At 37.9% G+C, this 21,893-nt stretch overlaps 1 protein-coding gene across 1 annotated transcript; it reads left to right on the top strand.

Annotated features, from left to right (window-relative positions):
* Window positions 1-1,373: 1,373 nt before the first annotated feature.
* LOC148802300 (uncharacterized) lies at window positions 1,374-14,642 on the top strand. The gene is made up of 2 exons (XM_088897862.1): window positions 1,374-1,523; window positions 13,950-14,642. Exons 1-2 carry the CDS (start codon window positions 1,374-1,376, stop codon window positions 14,640-14,642), a joined length of 843 nt encoding a protein of 280 aa, XP_088753988.1.
* Window positions 14,643-21,893: the final 7,251 nt, after the last annotated feature.

The raw sequence follows: 21,893 nt of genomic DNA, 5'->3' as shown, positions 1-21,893 counted from the left end.
CATTCCTCACCGTTGTGCTCCTCTTAACTATTATTATTTTTGTTTATCTTGAATTGAGTGGGAGCTTTAGCCTTTTGTTTGTCATTTAAAATGTTTTCCTTTGCTTTTTTTTTAACAGAAATAAGATTTGGCGTGTCAAATATTATCAAATTGTCTTTCATCCAAAGGAACATTAGTTTAAAATAATAAGGAATATTGTAGAAAGAGTGATCAAAACTTAGAGGAGGAAATCAAAAGAAAATGCGATGGATAAATTATTTTATACTCATCTCTTTTCCTGAAAAGAATGCATGATGATTTATTGTAAACTTGTAATACGTATCACCTGTCACAAGTGAAAGACGGAGGATGCCTTGGAATTGAATGGGTACCACCTATTACTAGCGGGGGAACGTCAGCCAGGTTAGTTGGGTTGCTTTGGGTCTGGTAGAAGTTCAAGGGGTCAGGGTTATGATTGAAAAGTATTCCCCCTTAGGTTGGGTTGAATTTGAGTCGAGGTGGTGAATGAGTAGCAGATGAATTTGTATAAGATCTGCACACAGAAAGTGAGTTCTGAAAGCAAGTAAGCCAAGAAAAACAGGAGAGTTAGAAACTTAAAATGCCAAAGAGAGTTGAGAATGTAAAGAAAATATTACCTTTACCTTTGGGTGGAGTGCAGTAAAATACTCGTTGGAATTGTGTTGTTCTGATCCTCCCTTGAGGGATACATGTCATAATATCCCAAGGTCATCCTCAAACAAGGTTCCAAGGTCGAGCCTGGCATGGTGGGTGTTCACCGTGTGTCCTCGCCTCATCTGGGAATTGGTCAGATGGTTGAGGAGGTTGAGGACTTCATTCCTTTAGCCAACGTCTAGGTAGATGGTCAGATGGAAGAGGAGGTTGAGGAGGCCTTGGTTTGGATCAAGCCAAATATAGGGATGCCCCATGTTCTTTGTCCAAGACATACATGTCTAAGATTAGGGAATAGTACCTACTCTTTCCAATGTATGAGCTCTAGTGCCCAAGGAAGGGAGAGCGAGCTCTCCTAGGTGGAGTCTATGTGTATCAGGATAGCCTTGGGATTGGCCTTAGGTTTTCCCTAGGTGAGGGGTTAGTTGTCATGTTGAACTACCATAATGTGTTGCCTGCTCAATTCGTTCCCAACTCTTTTTGATATGTGTTTGGGCTATTTGCTTTGTGACCCTCCAAAATCTTCTGATGGTTGTTCTTTCTTTCCATACCCTTATTTTCCTAAAAAGACACAAGCAAAGGAAGTATTACTTTTTCCTGGTCCTTCCAAACTCAAAGGTGATTTATGGAACCCCTCCTCATTACATGGCTAGAAAGGAAGGTTCTTCTTTGTTACTTGTAAGGATGGGTGACCCCTTGAATCTATGCTTGGTGTTTCGAGGACCAAGGTGAAGGTATCAAATGTTAAGTCTTTGTTTGAGGTAGAGAAGTATGCCTTGAAAAAGATGGGTGAGCTCGAGATTGATGTCAAGGAGTATACTTCTAAGGCCTTTCTAATCCGTGTTGAGTGGAAGGTTTGAGAGAACAATGTCGAAGGAGTGACTGAGAAGCTAGATCAAGGCATTTTATCCTTGAGATTGCCATGGAGATGAGTTTGTAGACTTTTGGGGCGACCAAAAATGCGACCATTAAGCTACTCATGCAAGTAAGTTCTTGTCCTTGAATGTGATACCTCACTTCCTTAACTTCCCTTTGGCTCGCTAGGGCCTCCTTGATATCAATGTACTTTTGGGTACGGGAGAGGAGTTCTTGCATGTTGCAAGGAGCTTTCTTCTCCAATGAGAAACTAAAGTCCAAGTGTAGGTAGGTAAGGCACGGTTAGAGAATGGTCTCTTTGAAAGACAGAGAAAGGCCTATGAGTAGGGGAATGTGATCTCTGGATTAAGGATGTAAAAAAAAATGAGGGAATTTGAGAGAGAGAATACTCAGGGGTGCTGGGTGACAAATGCTGAGGATTGGATGATTTTCAATACGGAGAGGACCTTTATTTATGGGAGAGGTCCCGAGATCCTAAAAGGTAGGAGATAAGAATATTTGCAATGTATTGGGAAAGGAAATATTGGATCTACTGTCAATTATTAAGTGTGCTACTGGGGCTTCGCCATGTGTCTCATGAGGATCTTCTTGGGGATCGGCTTTCCTTTAACCCAAAATCCCTCATTACTCACGTGTGCTATTTCCTTTCGTGCACTTTATTTTAATCGTCACATTAACCCTACGTGGTGTCTAGCAACGTCTTTTGCCTTGCCATGGGCTCGGCCCGAGTTTCTCTCGGTTTGGTTTGCCGTGGGTTTATAAGTCGTTGGTTTATCGTAAACTTTGGTGGACATGGGTTTATCATACACACGAGTAGACTTGAGGCCCTTGGACAGGTTCGATCGAGGATTTCTTTGGTTCGGGTGCCGAGTAGGCCCGGTGGACCGTGGGTTTATCGCGATTTTGTAATATGCGTTGTGAGTTCATCGTAGGGTTGATAGTATGTTGCAGGTTCATCGCAGTATGAGGATTGATTGTGGGTCGTTCGCACACAAATTTGCGGTGCTAATCTTGATGTTTGATGTTCTTTGAGGGTTTGAATGAGCACTATGTACCTACACCAAGCTCCTTACTTTGTGCATTAGCACAACTATAGCTATTGATCGGTCCATGTTCTATACCTAGATTGACTTAAAATTAAACTTCAATAAGTATTCTTAGAAGGACTTGCCCTTCCTCTATCTCAGTTGCATAAGGTTGGTAACAATCTTCCAATGACGTCAGTTGCTAACGAATTGTATAGAAATGAGATCTTTAAATTGGCTCCATGTGTTGATGGAGCAAGAGGGTAGTGTGGAATAGCATTGTTATGCAACACCCTCGAGTGTAGAGACGGATACCCTACACATAAGGGTTTCCAAGGCTCCATTCAGCAACATAAGGACTTTGAAGCCCTCAAGGTGGTGAATAAAGTCACTAGTACTATTGTACTTTTCGAATTGCAATGGCTTAAAACCAATAGGAGTGCATCCATGATTGCTATCTTACTTCTCAAATTGTAGTGGCTTGAAACCAAAAGGAGGAGTGCATCTATGATTGCTTTTGTGAATATGGGATCCATAGTGGTATGGTCCCTATTGATTGATGCTTAGCAATCGAGATAACTTTCAAGTTGTCTAGTCATTTGTGTATGTATTTGGCTATCGATGTTCTCTCCCCTCTTGATTTTGGGTAAGAATTGTGCCTATCCCTAACCAAGTTGAATTCCACATGAGACTGGTGTGGCTAATTTAATGTTTTAGACACAAATTTCATGTTTTTTTTTTTATTTATACAAAATATGGAGATAAATTACAAAAAGAACAAATATGTAATAAAGAAAATACATGGGAATTGAACTCTCTTTGATATCTGCTTGATGACATGAGAAACCTCTGATTAAAGGTCGAATTCAGTGAAAACAAGGGTTATTGGCATGTTTTTCATACTTCTTAAAGTGTTGATGTAGATTTCCTTAAGTTTTGTACTTCTGAATAGTTGATGTAGATTTCTAAAAAGGGCATTTTTTTAGTGGCTTGATCTTCTTGGAAAAACTTAAATCCAAGTGTGTTGTAGATAATAAAGAAGCTTTTCCCTTATTTCTTCACTCTTGATCTTGAAGTTGTTGGAGTTTGCAAGAGTTTGTGGTTGCTTAAAATCCTCAAATGTTGGTGTGTGGGAGCTTCTTGCAATTAGGAGTGTCAATTGGACTGGATTTAGTCTAATCTAATGGGACCATACATGCACCATTATGTTGGAGTTAATGGTCTTACCAATGGGACCACCCTATTATAATAGGACATGGGCCATATTGGACTTAGTACACTTAAATACTTGGGCCACTAAGTCATATTTATGTAGACTTGGGCCTTGGGCCCATGGAGGCCCATATTAACTTGTGAAGGCTATCATGTAATTTAAGCCCATTTATTTGACTTAAAAATTCACATGTCTATAGTTGAATGTGGAGTATGGAGTTGTTAGGGCTGAGCCCGGTGTGGCAAACTCTGTTTAGTGTTCACCAAGTGTCCTCACCTTTTCCAAGGTTTACAGTATGCACCATTGTTCGCCTTCACAGTAAGTGGGAATGAGCCATATCGTTGTTCTCCATGTCATCTGAGTTTGGGATGCATGGCAATTCCCAGCCCAGTCATTTTTGTCATTCCTCATCATTAATCCATGTGATGGCTCGACCGGGCCCAATTATGACCTATCTGTATGTATATTTATATATATATATATATATGTGCAGAGAAATGTTTGTGTAATGTATATATGCAATTATGCATCTAGAAAATCATATATCAGTATATATGTACCTACAAATTTTTAAGTTCGAAGGAAAAAAAATTCCAGTATCATATTCTTTTTTTCTGTATTTAGAATGATACTCTTAATGCATCATAATTTTGTCCTCATGACATAATAAAGCTAAAGCCAATTGACTTATACTTTTAATAAACTTAAAGTTTGAGAAATAAGAATAATTTATCAAAATGAAATTAAAAAATTGGGTGAACCGGATCTCAACCCAATCTAAAGTCATCAGATTGAGTTAGGGTTACAGTTGGGGGTTCAACATCTCAGGTTGGGTTAAGGTTAATCTCTATCTGACCTAATCTAGCCCGATTTACACCCTTACCTTAGTATTCCAAATCCTTCCAAGGGCATGATGGCATGTGCATGCAAGAGAGATAGACGAGTAGATGGACTAAATTCTGAAGTATAAACTTGGAAAGAAATGAGTCTTTTATTTTTCCTTTTTCTTTTTCTTGTTCTTCTATATGATCGAAGAAGCATAAACTAATACATAAAAGTAGAATATCCAGGTTTGTACATATATATGAACCTAGCTAGCCTGTGCCTATACACCAGATCTGCTGACACCACCCGTAGTTTTTTTTTGCACTTATTGGCTCTCAGTGCAGTGTTATCCCATTTGATCACATTCTCTACTTGAACTATTTCATGAAGCAAGAGGGAAATTTAAAAAAAAAAAAAAAAGAAAGAAAGAAAGAAAACGATATTCTCATGAGTATCTATTTGCCTTACTAAAAATCAATTATATATGCTAATTAATACCTTTGGAATGCCAAAGTGGTAGCTTCTTTTGAGACTTGAATCCATAACCCAGACAAAATATTCAAAGGATTGAATGTAATAACAAAGACTTATAGATTTTGGTAGGCGAAGTTGATGAAGTAGATTCATTGAATTGAGCTTGGTTACAAGTAGATAAATATGCTAGCAGGTGTTTGTTTGTTGCTGAGCTGCAATTAATTAATGAGAGAGAGAGAATATGATGATGTCTCAACGCTGACCCACTCAATTGGGCTGAGGGTTAGATATATATACCTCTCTCAATTATCCAATAATCCCTTCTAGATAGTCAGAGATTTGGAAAACAAAGAGCCTGTTGACTATAATTTTTTCCTCTATTAGAATAAGTCCATATGGCTGGCGTCAGGTTGTCTCTGTATACACCACAATCCCTAAGATTAATGTCAAAACCAACGCTTTCAATGCATAATTTACTCCATGGAACAGTCGATTACCCTCTCTTTCCATATGTTTCAACCCATCACTTTCATACCAAAAATGACAGTGGCATAATGCCCCAAGCAATTCATTCTATTATTCAATAGATCACACCTCTTTCTTACTCTTAGGGTCCATTTAAAGGGGGCTGAATTGAATGATTTATTTCATTGAATAGACTGTATATCAAGAACAATCTGAAGGAAATGGCTAAATAGGATTCATGTAACCAACCCCAATATTCCTTAATGAGATGATGAATATTGAATACATCAAGGAAGTTGTGAAAATTCCTTAATGACTGAAGTAGTGAAGCTGAAGTTGGGTTAATCGCTATGGTCTTGAATGTTTTATTATTTAATTCTTATATCTACTAAAAGTAACCAAGCAATAAGTCATTCAGTTCAGCCATTTGAGCTGTTACCAAAAGCCCCCATAATTCCATGACGAACTGTCCTCTTTTATGATATGAGAATTATGGTCTAGAGTAGCTCGTGTTAGTGTGAGACACAATTTCTATTGCATTGCTATTCTATGAGGGATCATTTAGGCTCAGTTTGTGTGTAGTGTTAATTTCATTTTCACTGATTTTAAATGCATGGAAGTGTAAATTTTGGTTTAGTTTTGCTTTAAACTTGTCTTTCGTCATATTTATTTGTAAGAAATACAATAGAAGGTAAAATGGCATGCATGGTTCTTAACTTACATGAAATATAATGGAAATTGGAGTTCTTTTATCTTTGAAAGTGAGGTAGGAAGTGAGATGTGGTCCCCACTTTATAAGAGGCAGAATTACAGTAGGAAAAAGGTGGCCCAAATTTTGCATACAATTTTGGGATGCAAATTTACACTGCCAGTAAGTGCAATAAATAAAACTGAAAAATTTTGTATCTATTAAGAGTGCAAAATTGGTTACAAACAAATGGGTGCCAAACTGAACTGAGTGCAAAATATTATGCAGTTTAGATTTGCGTTGCAAACAAATAAAGATTTAGCGTTATTATTGACTTTTCTACATCTATGACGTGTCAACATTTGTGCATCTCTCTTTTTAACTTTGATGGGTTGGCATAATTGATATAGTTTGTTGATGTTGATAATTTTGTGCAAATGTTGTTCTAAGAATCAATTTTTAACATCGCTAATTTATTGATTCGTAATCCTTTACAGAAGAGGTGAAGAACAAATCAAGGTTTTAAAAATCAACCCGAAAATGGAACAGCTTTGACCACTACTTTTTAGGTCAACAGTTTGATTGTCTAGGTCAAATAGTTCAAACATTAAAACAGTATATCTTATATCATATCCTTCGGATTGGAATATTAGGGTAAAATGGATATAAAAATTATGAAAATGAGAATGAGGAGAGGGCTCTGTCCGCTCAAAGAAGAAAAAGAAAGAAGGTTGAGAGAAGGAAAAATGGGAAAAGAACAAGAACAAGAACAAGAAGAAAGGAGGAAAAAGTAGAGGTGTGAGTGACCTATAGCGGTGATAATGACGGCGATGAATCTCTTGATCCGATCTGTCATTTCATCTCTAAGATCTCTCTCTCTCCGATCTGAGAAATCTGAGATCGATCTTGTTTCTCTCTATTTTAAATAAGGTATATTAGACTACAAATCATTGTCCAAGTCGAACAGTTCAGTAGTCAAACCTTTTGGATCAATGGTTTGTTGGACAATTCAATGGTTTTTAGCAAAATAATGGTTCAACACTAAAACAGAACTGATACCTTGAATGTTTTCAGGCCGAACAGTCCGACCATCCGGGTCAATTAAAACCATGGAAACACTCGTAAGAAAACATATGGGAATAATATATAAATAGTATTTGTTTATAATCCTCATTGTTCTCTTTTCATGCCATAGAGTTTGGGTCAATGTGAAGGATTTGCCCCTGCGGCCCTAAACCCAGGGTCAATTGAAGGCACTAAAGTGATCCGATTCTCTCATAAAATTTGTACTTGGGGTATTCTGACACTTTGAATCCACTCATATAGTTTAGTTATATATCAAATCCTACATGAGAAACTTAGGCTCCGTTTGGTTTGTGTGAAGATTTGGGTGGGATGGGAAAAGATGGGATGGGATGGAATGGGAAAGTGTAAAAGTGTACACTTCCATTGTTTGGTTTTATATATGGGAAAACAATGGGAAAAGCATTGTTCATCATCTCCTACCTTCGGACAATGCCGCCAAAGATAGTAGTTCAGACTAACAGGTAGCACTATTCATCATCTCCCTCCATCCTCTTCTCCGATTGTTAGTCCTCTGTCGAACGTCTCTGTTGGCGGCGAGGGAAGAAGTACACCAGAATACCAGAGCCATTGGTGAAACAGCGAGAGAGAGGCTTGAACTAGCTGCAGCAGTTTGTTAGTCCTCTGTTGAACGTCTTTGCCACTACAACTAGCTGCAGTAGCGAGAGAGAGGCTTGAAGTGCGGTCTAAAAAATCCAATCTCACCACCCTCCGTCGGACTCTGTGTTTGCTGCCAAGTTGAAGACAATGAAAACCTCCCTTTAGCACAATCCCTCTTTCTCTCTCTAATCGTCTCTTCTCTCGCCTGAACTGAGAGACCCTAGCCTTACTTGAGAGTCTCTCTCTGCTCCCAGCACAACCTTTCAAAGGGAAACCACCGAAGCCCTCCCCCTCTTATGCTCTCTCTGGACTTTCTCCCTTTCTATCTCAGTCTCTCGATACTCTCTCTCTCTCTCTCTCATATTTTCTCCCTCTCTTTCTCAGTTTTCTCTCTCCTCAGTTCAATGGTAACAGTGCTTTCTTAACCTTTTCCACTAGGGTCACACGGTTTTATTGTGACCCCAAATCCATAATTTTGGGATCTGATATACCACATTTTTCTCATCCCATCCCTCTGATTCCCTCAAACCAAATAAGAGAAAAGGGAATATTTTTAGAATATTCCCTTTTTCTCATCCCCATCCCACAAACCAGAGCCTTATGGTTCAAACCTTTAATAGGTCAGTTTAATGATTTTTTGAATCCGATTTGACTTTTTTTCGTACAGTCTTTTCACTTTATGGCCCAGGTACAATCTGACAAAGTTTAATGGATTTTCAAAGGGAGAATGATGGTTCGGCCTAGGGGAATGTGTAGACCCAAAGTACTGTTGGGGTAGGTGCTAGCTGTTGGTGCTTAGAGTGTGGGTTGTTGACATTTTGAATGCTTATAACTCTGTAGTGGAAATCAGAAATCTGCATTGGGCCTATCTGTACTTTTTTTATTTTCTTCAAATTGATTTGAGCATTGATTTTGTTAGTTAACCATTTAAGAATGATTTTCTTAGTGGTTAACATATAACTGTATATTACATTATTATTTCTTGATTGCCTTTTAGATGTATTTTAAAGCCATTTGTGTAAATCATAATTTTGGATCTCACTAGGGTGTCCATTGACACTAAAACATTGCATTTGGTCACCCTTAGAAGTATAGTTGGACCCTCACTTTGAAAGGCAACCAACTTAGAAAGAAACCTTTGGTATATATACTCCATTGAGATATATGGGAAATCCTACACAATTAATGTTTCCACCATATTTTTAGGTCACATTTTTATGAAAGTATATATATATATATTAGTAAGTGTTCACGTGGTAATTCTAGATGATGATAATGATAGTAACAATGTATCCAAAAAACTCTATAAATGTCTTTTTTCTTGTTTTTATATTTTTTTAATATTAATCGGATGTAGATTGTAAAGTCCAAATTTAATTACATAAACACCTCATCCAAATATGTCATAATTGGATCAAATTGTTATGTTTCAAGTATCATTAACATACCAACCTGCTTAACTAGGTTCTTCTTTTTGTAATGTTTTACCTTTTTGGTGTTTCTATTTTTTTCTGTTTTTTTGTTCATTTACCAAATAAATGTAATATTTAAATAGAGGTAATTGAATGAGGTGAAAAGTAGTAGTTCAATTTACAATTTAAACCTCACAATTAAATAGAGACTAAACTCAAAAATGAATATTTTAGTCAAAATAAAGCTCTACATTCTTATTCATCTTTTTTAAGTAGAATAAATATAGAATTATAGATGTGTTCAATTTTTCTATAATTTTTTTAAATTTATGTTTGTAAAAATAATTTTGATATGTCAAACTTACTTTTTGTTTAATATGATATTATACATGTGACTAAATGTTTTCCTTTGCAAAATTTATGTATTTTTTATTTTTGTATTTTTATCATTTATTTATTTATGACATTAAATGTTAACACATTTGATCCAAAAACTAAATTGATCTTTGCTAAACAGTAAAATAATTTTTATTTTTGGTCAGTTATTATCAATAACTCTCTAATTTTTTTCTACATTTTTGTAATTCTAGGAAGAGTTACACAAGATGGGGGGTAGAAACACCCCACAAATCAAAACAACAAATATAACCTAAAGATCTAAGGAAGAAAGAACCAACAAGAACATTTTTGTGTACAATTTAGCCAGCCAATCTGTAGCTTTATTTCCTTCTTGAAAGGTATGACGATACTCCACTTGCTATTCAATCCTCGATCTCAATGACCTGTAGTCCTCTATGATAGTCTTCAATCTCCATGGAGAATCCACACGGTTGTTTAAGCTATCAATTACAAGTTTTGAGTCACCTTGGATATAATATGTTTGTTGGAAAAGTTGAAGCCACATTGTGGGCTTCCCATGCAGCCCAGGCCTCAACTACATTAATAGAACTAAAACCAATTTTGTATTGCCTTGGCATGCAGGATTTGGCCAAAGTGATCTCTAGCAACACAGGCTACAGTGCTGACTTTTCACCTTAATCTCATTCATGTCCGAGTTGATCCATTTCACAGGAATACTAACTTTATCATTGAGACAATCGAAATTGGAATCCACACGGGATCTAATTTCCAAAAAGGCATTCTCATTGTGGTTTTTCCATAAATGCCACAACAAGGTGAACTTTTCCTTTTTTAGAGGATCACATGTACCTACACCACCCATCTCCACCACTCCACAATCGAGCCATTAGAATTGGTCCGAAGATTTAAACGATCGTTAGTGGTCAGCCAAACCTGTTTTGATAGGGACAGTTTATAAAGGTATGATCAATATCTTCCTCTTTGCCACAAACACCACATTCTAGCCCCATCAATGTTAAAACCCTTAGAAATCAATAGTTTCTTAGAAGGCAATTTCTTGATCAATAGGAAGTACTTGAAGACTTTGTCTATCCCATTCGGGGCCAAAGAATGATCAATGTGCATTAAACTAACTTCATTATAGACTGATTTAATAGAGAAAATCCCCTTAGGATTGGGCCTCCAAATGAGTTTATCCTCTTGATCTCTCGAAGGGATGAAAATGGTCTTAATTTTTTCCCTAGTTGTGGGAGTAACCAAGTTAATAGTATCACCAACCTTGAGCTCAAACTTACTAATCAAACTATTGTCAACTATCTTGCTCAAAGGCTTTTCACCAACCAAATTATCGAGCTAGAAATTGGTTGAGCTTCCATTACCAATCATCCAACCCGCACCTCTTTTGATTAAATCCCTCGTCGACATAATTTCTTTCCAAGCCCAAGAGTGGCCCTTCTTTGAACTAACCTCCCAAAGATTTGAATTTCTTAGATATTTTTTTGTCACAACTTGAACCCAAAGATTATATTTTTCATTCAAAATTTTCCATTCCATCTAGCTTTGCAAGGCAAGCCTCATTTGTCTGCTCGAGATTTTTAATACCAAGAAACCCCCCCCCCCCCCAATGTTTGGGGGAACAAACCCATTTCCAATTGACTAAGTGAATAGATTTTCTCCCTACCATTTGACTGCAAGAACTCCCTCTGTTTCTTGTCAAGATCTTCAACCACCCCTTTCGGGATTTTGAAAAACCTCATTATGTACTAAGGGATCATATTAGTAGATGCCTTAAAGAGAATTCCTCTTCCAGCCCGCAAATTTGTTATCAACACTCTTATTTAAGAATTTTAAAGTTTCCTTGCCAAATTTGTTATTGGAGACTGGGGCTCTCAAGTACATACAACTCTTACTTCCAAAAGGGATCTTAGAATTTTGGCCAAGATTCTCTGGTGCCCCGGGTGTAAATTTTTTGAGAATAAAATATTTGAATTATAAAAATTAGGAGATTGTCCTGATGCTTTGGCGAATTTATCTAGTATGTACTTAATCTTTAAACAAGAAGGAATATTTGTTTTTGCAAAAATAATACAATCGTCTGCAAACTGTAGAATTGGGATGATAGGATCATTTCTAGAAGCCTTACACCCAATCAGACTATTAGGACTAGAGGCTTCTCTAGTTATGTTTTTTATGAGAGCTTCAGCATAGAAAACAAATAAAAAGGGAGAAAGGGGCTCCCTTTTGTCTAATACCCAGGGTTGGGAAAATCTCTCGCGAAGGAATACCATTTACTAGAATTTGAAAGGAAACTGACTTAATGCACTCCATAACCTAGTCCACCCATTTACTATGAAAGCCAAACATGCGTAGGACCTTTTCAATGAAAGCCCATTCAATTCTATCGTAGGCTTTCTCCATATCAATTTTGCAAGCCATAATACTTGAGTTTCCTTTCTTCCTTATAATGTGCATTATCTCTCTCATAAGCAACAAAGACATTATCATTGATTTGTCTTCCTAGCACAAAGGCACTTTGGAATTGAGAAACAATCTCTCCTATGAACGGTTTTATCTTGTTAACTAGAATCTTAGATTTTATTTTATAAATAACATTGCATAAACTAATTGGTCTAAAACTGTATACTGAATCCGGGTTTTGACTCTTGGGAATAAGAGTAAGATACATTTAACTTAGAATTTTGTTCATTCTTCGAGAGTGGAAGAAGACCTTAACCACACACTACAGATGGTATGACTTATCTAGCCAACAGATTAACCATTATAATGCCACAATAGTATATTCATTTGGGATTTGGATTCAAAACCCAAACAAAGATTGAAGTAGATTCATTTAATTAAGCACTAGTCTTGGTTTTTTGATGGACTGCATTGCAATATTGACAATAAAGAAATCAGTTGTAACTGCATGAATACAAAGTCAAGGCGCATGCGTAGTGAGTTTGAGGCACCGCTGATTACAGATTTTTGTCGATTAGTTCATCATTCCAGACAGTCAGGAGGGTTGGAGAACAATCAAGGAAACAAGCCCCCGAACTGAGCATCTTAAATGTGCTTAATGAATGTATTACCTATCTAATCATGAATTGAGGCTCATTTGTATTTTCTAGATAGATGTAGCCAATGGCAAATGGCAGATCTAGGACCTTTGATCAGTGGGGGTACATGTCTGGTCTCACTTCTGAGGCCTTTTAAAACCATGACATGAAAGAAATACCTCATTTAGGAAGTCAAATTTTATTTGGTCCCCTATTATTGAATGTGGACAATTGTATAAAAAGAATATAAATTTCTTCATAAACATAAAGCATTTTCAAATCTCAGTGGAGGCATTTGCTCACACTTACTTCTACATAGATCTGCCACTGGATGCAGTCAGCTTGAAGGCTAAGAATAGAAAATAAGGGGTTGATGTGGATTGAACTTTAAATTTCCCCAGAAATAAACTATAATTTGTTGACCATGTTGATCATAGCTGTTGGAATGTTAGAATAATATGGGCTCACATCGTCAACATCCGCGAATGAGAGAACACCACATCACTAATGCTTAGTTTGGAAGGAGTACAAATAAAATATGTACAATACAAATACATACAGAATAATACAAAATACAAGGTTTTTCACTCTACATATTTGTATTTGTACTCCTTCCAAATTATGCTTAATGAGTTTTAAGACAAACGGAGTCTAAACTTAACAGAATCTGGACTCCAAGGGCTTTAAAATTTGTTAAAAGGTAAAAACATTTTCTCTCTCAACTTGCAGTTCTGGGAGCGGACAAGGAATATGTCAAGTACATTGGGATGATATGCATTGGAGGCTTTAATAGGCTTTTATGGTTATCCGGATAGAAGTCGTAGGAGGGACTCATGGAATCTTCTTCATGCTATCTGTGCTTCTTCTATGTTGCCATGGTGTTGCATTGGAGACTTTAATGACATGCTTTCTCCTGAGGATAAGCGGGGCAGATTGGATTATCCTCAATGGCTTTTGTCTGGGTTTCGTGAGACTATTTCAGATTGTCACCTTCACGAGATTTCTATTATTGGCTCTTGCTTCACATGAGAGAGAGGTAGAGGGACTGAGGCATGGGTCCAGGAAAGAATTGATAAGGCTTTTGCTTCAGGAGAGTGGTTGGGGTTATTTCCGGACGCAAAGCTTCGAAATTTGGTTGCTCCTGTTTCGGACCATAATTCAATCCTATTAGAAACAGTGATTGTTTCTCGTGTTCATCGACAGTTGCGCTTTCGCTTTGAAAATTGGTGGTTACAGGAGCTAGGTACGGTGGAGGATGCGTGGAGTTTGTCAAGGATGGGTGATGTTTCTTCTTGTTTGGATCAGTGTGGCAAAGCTCTTACTAAATGGGGTTCGGGTCTGAATCAGAAATTCACCAGGGATATTGCTCAATGTAAAGCAGTTATTGAGAGGCTCAGAGACAGCAGTATTCCTTCAGATATTGAGACTGTTAAAGAAAAGAAAATTGAACTTTTAAAGCTTTTAGGGCAGGAGGAAGATTATTGGTGTCAGCGTAGCAAGAGTTTTTGGCTTCGCGATGGTGATGCCAATACTAAATATTTTCACACGGCAGCATCCACGAGGAAAATGACCACTAGAATTTCGAGATTGATGGATGATGAGGGTAATTGGCATGATGATCCGAGTAGTCTTTGTCAAGTGGTCCAGGATTATTTTCGTAAGTTATTTTCCTTGTCTCCTAGTCATGCTATTGATGGTTTCGATTTTGTTGATTGTAAAGTTTCAGACTCAGACAATGAGAAGTTTCTATCTCCATTTTCTTTTGAGGAGTTTAAGGAAGCTGTTTTCCAAATGCATTCGGACAAGTCCCCAGGTCTGGATGGCCTAAATCCAGCTTTCTATCAGAAATTCTGGCCCTTAATTGGTAAAGATATTTTTCAAGCTGTTGTGTCTTAGCTTTCCAGAGAAGAGTTTCCAACTTCACTAAATGACACTACTATAGTGCTTATTCCGAAGTGTGAGTCCCCGAAAACTATGAAAGATTTGAGACCTATTTCTCTTTGTAATGTGCTATACAAGATCGTCTCAAAAGTGCTTGCTAATCGTCTTAAGGTTCTTCTTCCTAACATTATTTCGAATGCTCAATCTACTTTCGTGCCTGGGAGAGCCATCACTAATAATGTCTTGGTAGCTTTTGAGCTTATTCATTTTATGAGGAGGAAGCAGAAGGGTAAGGTGGGCGAGGTTGCTCTCAAAATAGACATTAGCAGGGCTTATGACTGGGTGGACTGGCAGTTTCTCAAGCTTATGATGCAAAAATTGGGTTTTTTTGACAAATGGATTAGGTTGATCATGCTTTGTGTCACTACAGTTTCCTATTCTGTGGCTTTTAATGGCATGGAGGTTGGGCCTATTATTCCTGGTAGAGGTCTTCGCCAAGGTGACCCGCTTTCCCCTTATTTATTTATTTTATGTGCTGAAGGCTTATTTGCTTTGATGTATAAAGCTGGAAAAGAGGTATGATTTCTGGCTGTCATATTTTGTCAGGGTGCGCCTAGTGTTTCTCACTTTTTGTTTGCAGATGATAGTTTTTTCTTCTTCAAGGCAGAGGAAAGGGAATGTAATGCCATGAAGAATATCCTAAAAGTCTATGAAGAAGCATCGGGACAAGCAATCAATTTTTAGAAGTCGGGTGTGTTTTTTAGCTCAAATGTGCCTCAGGATGTGAAGGCTAGAGTGACTAGCATGTTTGGGGTTGTTAATCCTATTAACACAGAGAGGTACTTAGGCTTGCCTTCTCTGATAGGTAGGAAGAAGAAGGAAGTCTTCAGATTTATCAGGGGTCGTCTATGGCAGAGATTGCAAGGTTGGAAGAGTAAGCTTTTGCCTCGTACGGGTAAGGAGATTTTAATTAAATTTGTGGCTCAAGCTGTCCCCTTCTACTGCATGAATACCTTTATGATTCCTGTCTCTCTTAGCAAAGAGTTGGAGAGAATGATGAACTCATTTTGGTGGGGTAATTCCAACTCTAATGGCGGGGGCATTAAATGGCTTAGATGGGAGAAGCTTTGTGTAAGGAAAGAAGAGGGTGGTATGGGGTTTAGAGATATGCAAGCTTTCAACTTAGCAATGATTGCGAAGCAAAGTTGGAATATCCTTTCCAACCCATATGCTCTTGTTTGTCGTGTTTTCAAGGCTAAATACTTCCCCAGGGGGGATTTTCTAGTAGCCCAATGTGGGCATAATCCAAGTTATACTTGGAAAAGCATCTGGCATTCTCGCATTGTTTTGGAGAAGGGTTGTAGGTGGAGAATTGGGAATGAGCAGCATATCCGTGTATGGGATGATCCGTGGCTTAAGGAGATGGGCAATTTTAAGGTTGATTCGCGTAGAGTTGAGGGGCTTGAAGATATTGTGGTTTCAGACTTATGGATTCCAGGCCACAAGGAACGGGATGTCGAAATGATTCATGAGCTTTTCGGCCCAAGGGATTCTAGTGCAATTTTGAATATTCCCTTGTCTTATGTCAAGAGGACTGGCTAATTTGGCATTTCTCACCAAATGGGGTATATTCAGTAAAGTCAGGATATATTACAACGAATCTTAATACCACTACCTCTCAAGCTGTTATTTCGGGTGGATGGGATAAGTTGTGGAAGCTTCCTATTCCACCTAAGGTGAAGAGCTCTGTTTGGCGGGTTTGTAGGGAGTGTTTGCCCTGTAAAGACTAGCTTGCTAGGCGTGGCATCCAGTTAGATACTTTCTGTCATCTCTGTAATACTAACGTTGAAAGTCTGAGCCATGTCTTGTTATCATATCCATATGCTCAAGCTTGTTGGTCTAAGGCTGGCATCAGCGTAAATGTGTCAAATCACGCCTTTTTTGTTGATTGTCTTCTTGAGTTTTTAGCAAAAACTGATTATGACAAGTCTGGACGTGCTTGCATGGTTTTGTGGAGCATCTGGTCTCAACGTAACTCCAAACTATGGAGAAATAATTTTAAGTTGTCTGATCATGCTATTGCTGGGAGTTTGCAGTTTCTCCATAATTGGAAGCAAGCTCAAATATAGAAGCGGTTGGGCATGGTTATTAATCTTAACCACCAAGGTGACGGTAATTGGCGTGCTCCCCCTCCTGGTTCCTTCAAGTGAAATGTTGATGCTGCCTCTTTCACAAGCAGTAACCTCACTGGGTTTGGGATAGTTATACGTGATGAGCTTTGTGCTTTCGTGAAAGGTTACACGTCCACAGTTCTTAGCCTATTCATCTCAAAAGAAGGGGAATTAATGGCCCTTATAGCAGCAATTAAATGGGTGACCAGCATGGATATCCAGAATGTGGTATTTGAAACTGATGCCCTAGTGGTATGGAAAGCCCTCCGTGCTCCAGCTTCGGACCTGTCCGAATTTGGCTCCCTCGTTCATGAGTGTTCCTCGTTGTTACAGCAAGGTGTAAATTTCTCGGTGGCTTGTGTCAAAAGGCAAGCTAACACCGTGGCCCATAGCTTAGCTAGGGCTTCTTGTCATTTCGTTAATCCTTGTATCTAGCATAAGCCTCCAGCGTTTGTGGAGGACTTGCTTGTTTGTGATATTTCTGGTTGATTAATGCATTGCAGATTATTCTCAAAAAAAAAAAAACTCTTGTTATCAAATTTAGAAACAGCTAGCACTCGCAGGGCACATAAACCCCGGCCTGTTATTTCTAAATCAAAACCTTGCCATCAAGCCCATATTAAAGGACACTACCCAAAGTTAGATTTGGAGCATAGCCCAGTAACCACACTGTGAAATAAAGATCAAAATCATCATACTTAATAGCCAGATGGGATTCCCAACTCCACATCCAAAATGGAAATTCGGATCACTTTGTAATTAATGTTCAGATCATCTGGAAGGAGAATTTGCCACTTCAACTTAGGGCCCATTTGGTTTGTAGTCAGAATCGGAATCGGAATCAAAATCTTCTAGAATCGGAATCAGAATGATCCATTCCCATAGTTTGTTTGGTCAGACAGGATGGTCATTCCCTCAAATGGTCAAATGGGGTAATGTCATTCCAGAAGGAATGGAAATGGGATTCTGATTCCACCCAACCAAACAGTTGAAATCGGTATAGCCCATTCTAATTCCGATTCCAGACCCTTATTCCTGCAAACCAAACAGACCCTTATTGTTCATTGCCAAGTTATTCTTGCTTTATCCAAACATGTGGCAACACCAGATGGTGTAATTCAAAATTGTAAGTGAGAGGTCATCCTTGAACTGAAATTGATTTTAAAACTTTGCACTAAGACTTTTATTCTCAACAGAATCTTAACTTAGCAGAATTAGTCCAAGGGCCACTGATGGTGACTCTTGAAACCAATTTGAAACTTAGATTTATAAAGGAAAAACCTACATTCGAAAGTTGAACCTGACTATGAAAGAGACAAACCATAATTGAAAACAACCCTCAAATTACAAATCAAAAACACAAGCTCAGTTTGAAATTTGAATTAAATTGGAAAAATGCCAGAGTAAGGTGGGTCACTTATGATCTTTGAATGTATAAGTGGACTACTACTGATGATGCATGATCAGGCAGTTACCTGCTGACTAATGACTTAGATGCCAAGCTGGACAATTCCTCACTGGAAGGTCATTTGGATGTCGAGTTGTATAATGATGAGCTAAAATATAACTCGGATGCCAAGCTAAGTATTGGCAGGCTATGTAGTCTCCTAAGGGCAACCTACAGGGGAACAGTATTAAAGTGTTCGGGTTTCTTTACCCGAGGTGGGCACCCTGATGCTTAAGTCAGTGAGTTAGAAATTTTAGAGAGAGAGAGAGAGCTAGAATGCTAGATAACCAGAGTATTCGCGCGTACCTTCTCTCAAGAAAGTGATGCCTTTATATAGGTGCAAGGAACTGGAAGCCCCTCGTAAAGGATCTGAGATTCCCGGGGAGCCACTCCCGCTAAGTTCGGAGAGTATATCTCAGTCAGTTACTTGATCTACGCAATTGGCTAAGGTCCGTTCGATTAACTCTAATGTGGGCAATGCGAGCAGGTGAGCTTAATGGTCGAGTGTTGTTATCCCAAAGAATTCGGTCTCGATAACAGGTTTAAGGAATAAGTCGGCGAGCATGTCTCGTAGGCCACTACGTGTACCCTAGTTAGCTCGGCAAGTTCCCGAAAGAGGTCGCTCTTTATAACGAGGTCCCTTAGGTCAACCAAGCCAAGGTACTATAGGTCGGCCCTGGATGATAGTCCCTGGATGATGTGTTGTTAACCGCTCTACTGAGGTGATTTAATTACTTGGTGCTAAAATATCGTCTAGCTGTTCATGGATGCCACGTGTCGTGATATCATTCAGAGGACTAAATGACTCCTCATCAACTACAAAAAAATACTCCATAGAAGTTCGGCTCAAAAGACATTATCACATTAAGCAGCTCATAAGCGGCTTTGACCCTACCCAAATGAAGCTCATGAAAAAAAAAAGAGGGAAATCATGGTCTGGCACCTGAATTGAATCTAAATGGCATAATCTGAAAATTGGGTTTGGATTGGTTACACCAACTCTAGCATAATGAATTGCAAAGGATTTAAATGCTCAATGACATAAAATCTGATCCAAAATGATCCTTAGAGTCTCAAAGGTAAAAGCATTCTGAACACAGGGTTCATCCCAAAGCCGAAGGGCTCTAAACATTGGTGCCATGCAGTTAAAATCTTAACTTGAATGACAGAACAAAAGTAAGAGCCTAAGACAAAGCTGAATCGGCAATTAGAGCACGGAGAAGAGAGATCTTTTGTGAGGAAGCAAACTTATACCTGCTTTCCTGGTTTCTTAAGGCGGGAAAGTTCACTCCAACCCAAAGAAGAGAAAAAAAGAAACAGGAGAGAGAGAGAGAGAGAATGTCGGCGAGGCAACCAGTGACAGTGGACGGTGGTGGGTTGTGAGAGGGAGAGCAGAAGCAGGGAGAAAGCAAGAGAAAGAGAGAGGAATAGGATCAAAAAGGGGATTTGGTGGGTTTTACCTTTTAACAAGTTTTGAAGCCTTTGAAGTGAGAGTGGATCTGCTCCTCACACTAACCTTACAGCATGTCCGAGTCCCACATCGGTAACATCTCCCATATTTGTATGTTATTATTCATGGGAAAATGTTCTCATTACACGGTGGAATATGATTGTGAGGTTGGTGTGAAGACTGCTATGTGAAAAGCATATCCCAATTCATCCAAACCCATTTTAGTCAGGACTCCATTAGTCTTAAAACCCATAAGCGCGACGTGGTGTTCTCTCAGCAGACGATGTGATGAGCTCGAACAATATGGTTGCATTGTCTGTCGCTCTCTCAGTGACGGACTCCGGTATGGTTTGGACTACAAATCTGGTGATACATTATTAACGGATCACATCAAATTTTGTAAGGGCCAAATCCCAATTCCCCTGTAAAACCATGCCTCTTTTTTAATATTCTTTATTACCTTAGTATTAGTTGTGCAATTACACAAGTGTTCTGTAATTCACATATTGGTCTTCTAAGTTATATATCTCTGGAATAAAACATTAGTTAAAAAACAAGAACTTTACAAGAAGTAGTGGACAATCAAAAAAGCTTGGTTTATTGTGATAATGGATGTGAAACAAACTGACCATGAAGCTTGGTTTCTATGTATTACAAAATATTGCAAAATACAATACACATTAGAAGAGGATTTATGAGTAATTTCAATTGTCTTTTTATTACATTGGCATTTCTAAATTAAAGCTAATAATATTTTTATTTATTAATTAATTTTCTTTAGCTCTTCTATTTACAACTTTTAAATAGTTTTGTCTCTTTTATTCATTTGTGTTTATGTTACATAAGCACTAGTAATTTCATTTTTTAATAATTCTTACATTTTTCTTATTTGTATCCACATTTATTTCTTTATTACATTTGAGGATAGATGGCACCTCGTCATGTATTGAACAGGCGTCTATGCTTGAATGAAGAGGGTTCGACTATGATATAGAAAATATATGATATCCGAAAAATAATTGAACAATAAATCAGAATTATAAATGTGATAGTGAATATAGTGTTATTTATCAGAATTCATGGGTTGGTTTTGATTGGTCAAAATTCTTTCTATACTATATCTTTTTCGCATCATAGATTATTAGATTTTCCCATTTATATTATTCATGTTCGTCAAAGACTTGAATTAATTTATTGATGTATTATTTTTTCCTTTTCGATTGGGATTTATTCAAGTTTTTTTTTTAACATAACATGTGTATCATGTATTTCAAAACCATACCAGACCGGAAAAACCGGGAACCGGTCACCTGACTGGTTCCGTTTTCCCCCAAAACCGTTGATTTTGGTCAGCAAACCGCTAAACCGACCAGTTAATCGTTCGAACGGTTTTGACCGTTTTTCAATCTTTTTTAATTTTTTTTATTTTTTGTCAGAATGGACCAACCATTCGGATCGAACGGCCGGATCGTTCAAACCGATAATCGGACCCCTGACCGGTTCAATCACCGGTTTAGTTTTAAAAACCATGATGTGTATCTTAATTTTTCAATCACTTTTAAAAGTGTGTTGTGATATACCTCTTAAAATTGTCTCTTCAATACTCCTTTAGTCATTTGGTACTTTTTATCATGGTTTTTAAAAATGAACCGGTCAGGGGTCCAGTTACTGGTCGGACCCGAATGGCCGGCCCATTCTGACAAAAAATTAAAAAAAACTGGAAAATGGTCAAAACAATTCGAATGGTTAGAACGATTAACTAGCCGATTCAACTATTTGCTGACCAAAATCAACAGTTTTGAGAGAAAATAAAACCGGTCAGGTGACCGATTCCCGATTTTTCCGATCCGGTCCGGTTTTGAAAACCATGCTTTTTATGCATAATTTTCTTGATGGGACAGTTGATGACTCTCTCTTTCCACATGTTTGAACTTATCACTTTCACACTTAGGGTGGTGGCATGGTGCCCCTCAATAGATCAAAAGCCTGATTTATTCAACTCATAAGAACTGTTTGATAACACTTGAAGCGGACTTATTTATTTGTTTTTTAGCCAATAGGCTATCAAGAAAATCCATAATGGAATAGCAAAATACCATACATAGTTAGCCAATCCCATATATATATATATATGATGATCTTTGGGTTCAAAACCATTTATTGACAAGCCGTCAGATATGACTTCTTCTAATTATAAT

The sequence above is a fragment of the Nelumbo nucifera genome, chromosome 2 (assembly GCF_055504915.1).
Source record: "Nelumbo nucifera cultivar China Antique chromosome 2, China Antique-T2T, whole genome shotgun sequence".
NCBI classification, from domain to species: domain Eukaryota; kingdom Viridiplantae; phylum Streptophyta; class Magnoliopsida; order Proteales; family Nelumbonaceae; genus Nelumbo; species Nelumbo nucifera.
The sequence above is the reverse complement of the archived record's forward strand: the minus strand, read 5'-3'. Positions and strand labels throughout refer to the sequence as shown.

What these genes read in the sequence shown, in the direction of transcription:
- LOC148802300 (XM_088897862.1), top strand. Translation starts at nt 1,374, where the DNA reads ATGCTTGGTGTTTCGAGGACCAAGGTGAAGGTATCAAATGTTAAGTCT. An exon ending in TAATCCGTGTTGAGTGGAAG is followed by an intron (nt 1,524 to 13,949) that starts GTTTGAGAGAAC and finishes GTTCATCGACAG; the next exon opens with TTGCGCTTTCGCTTTGAAAA.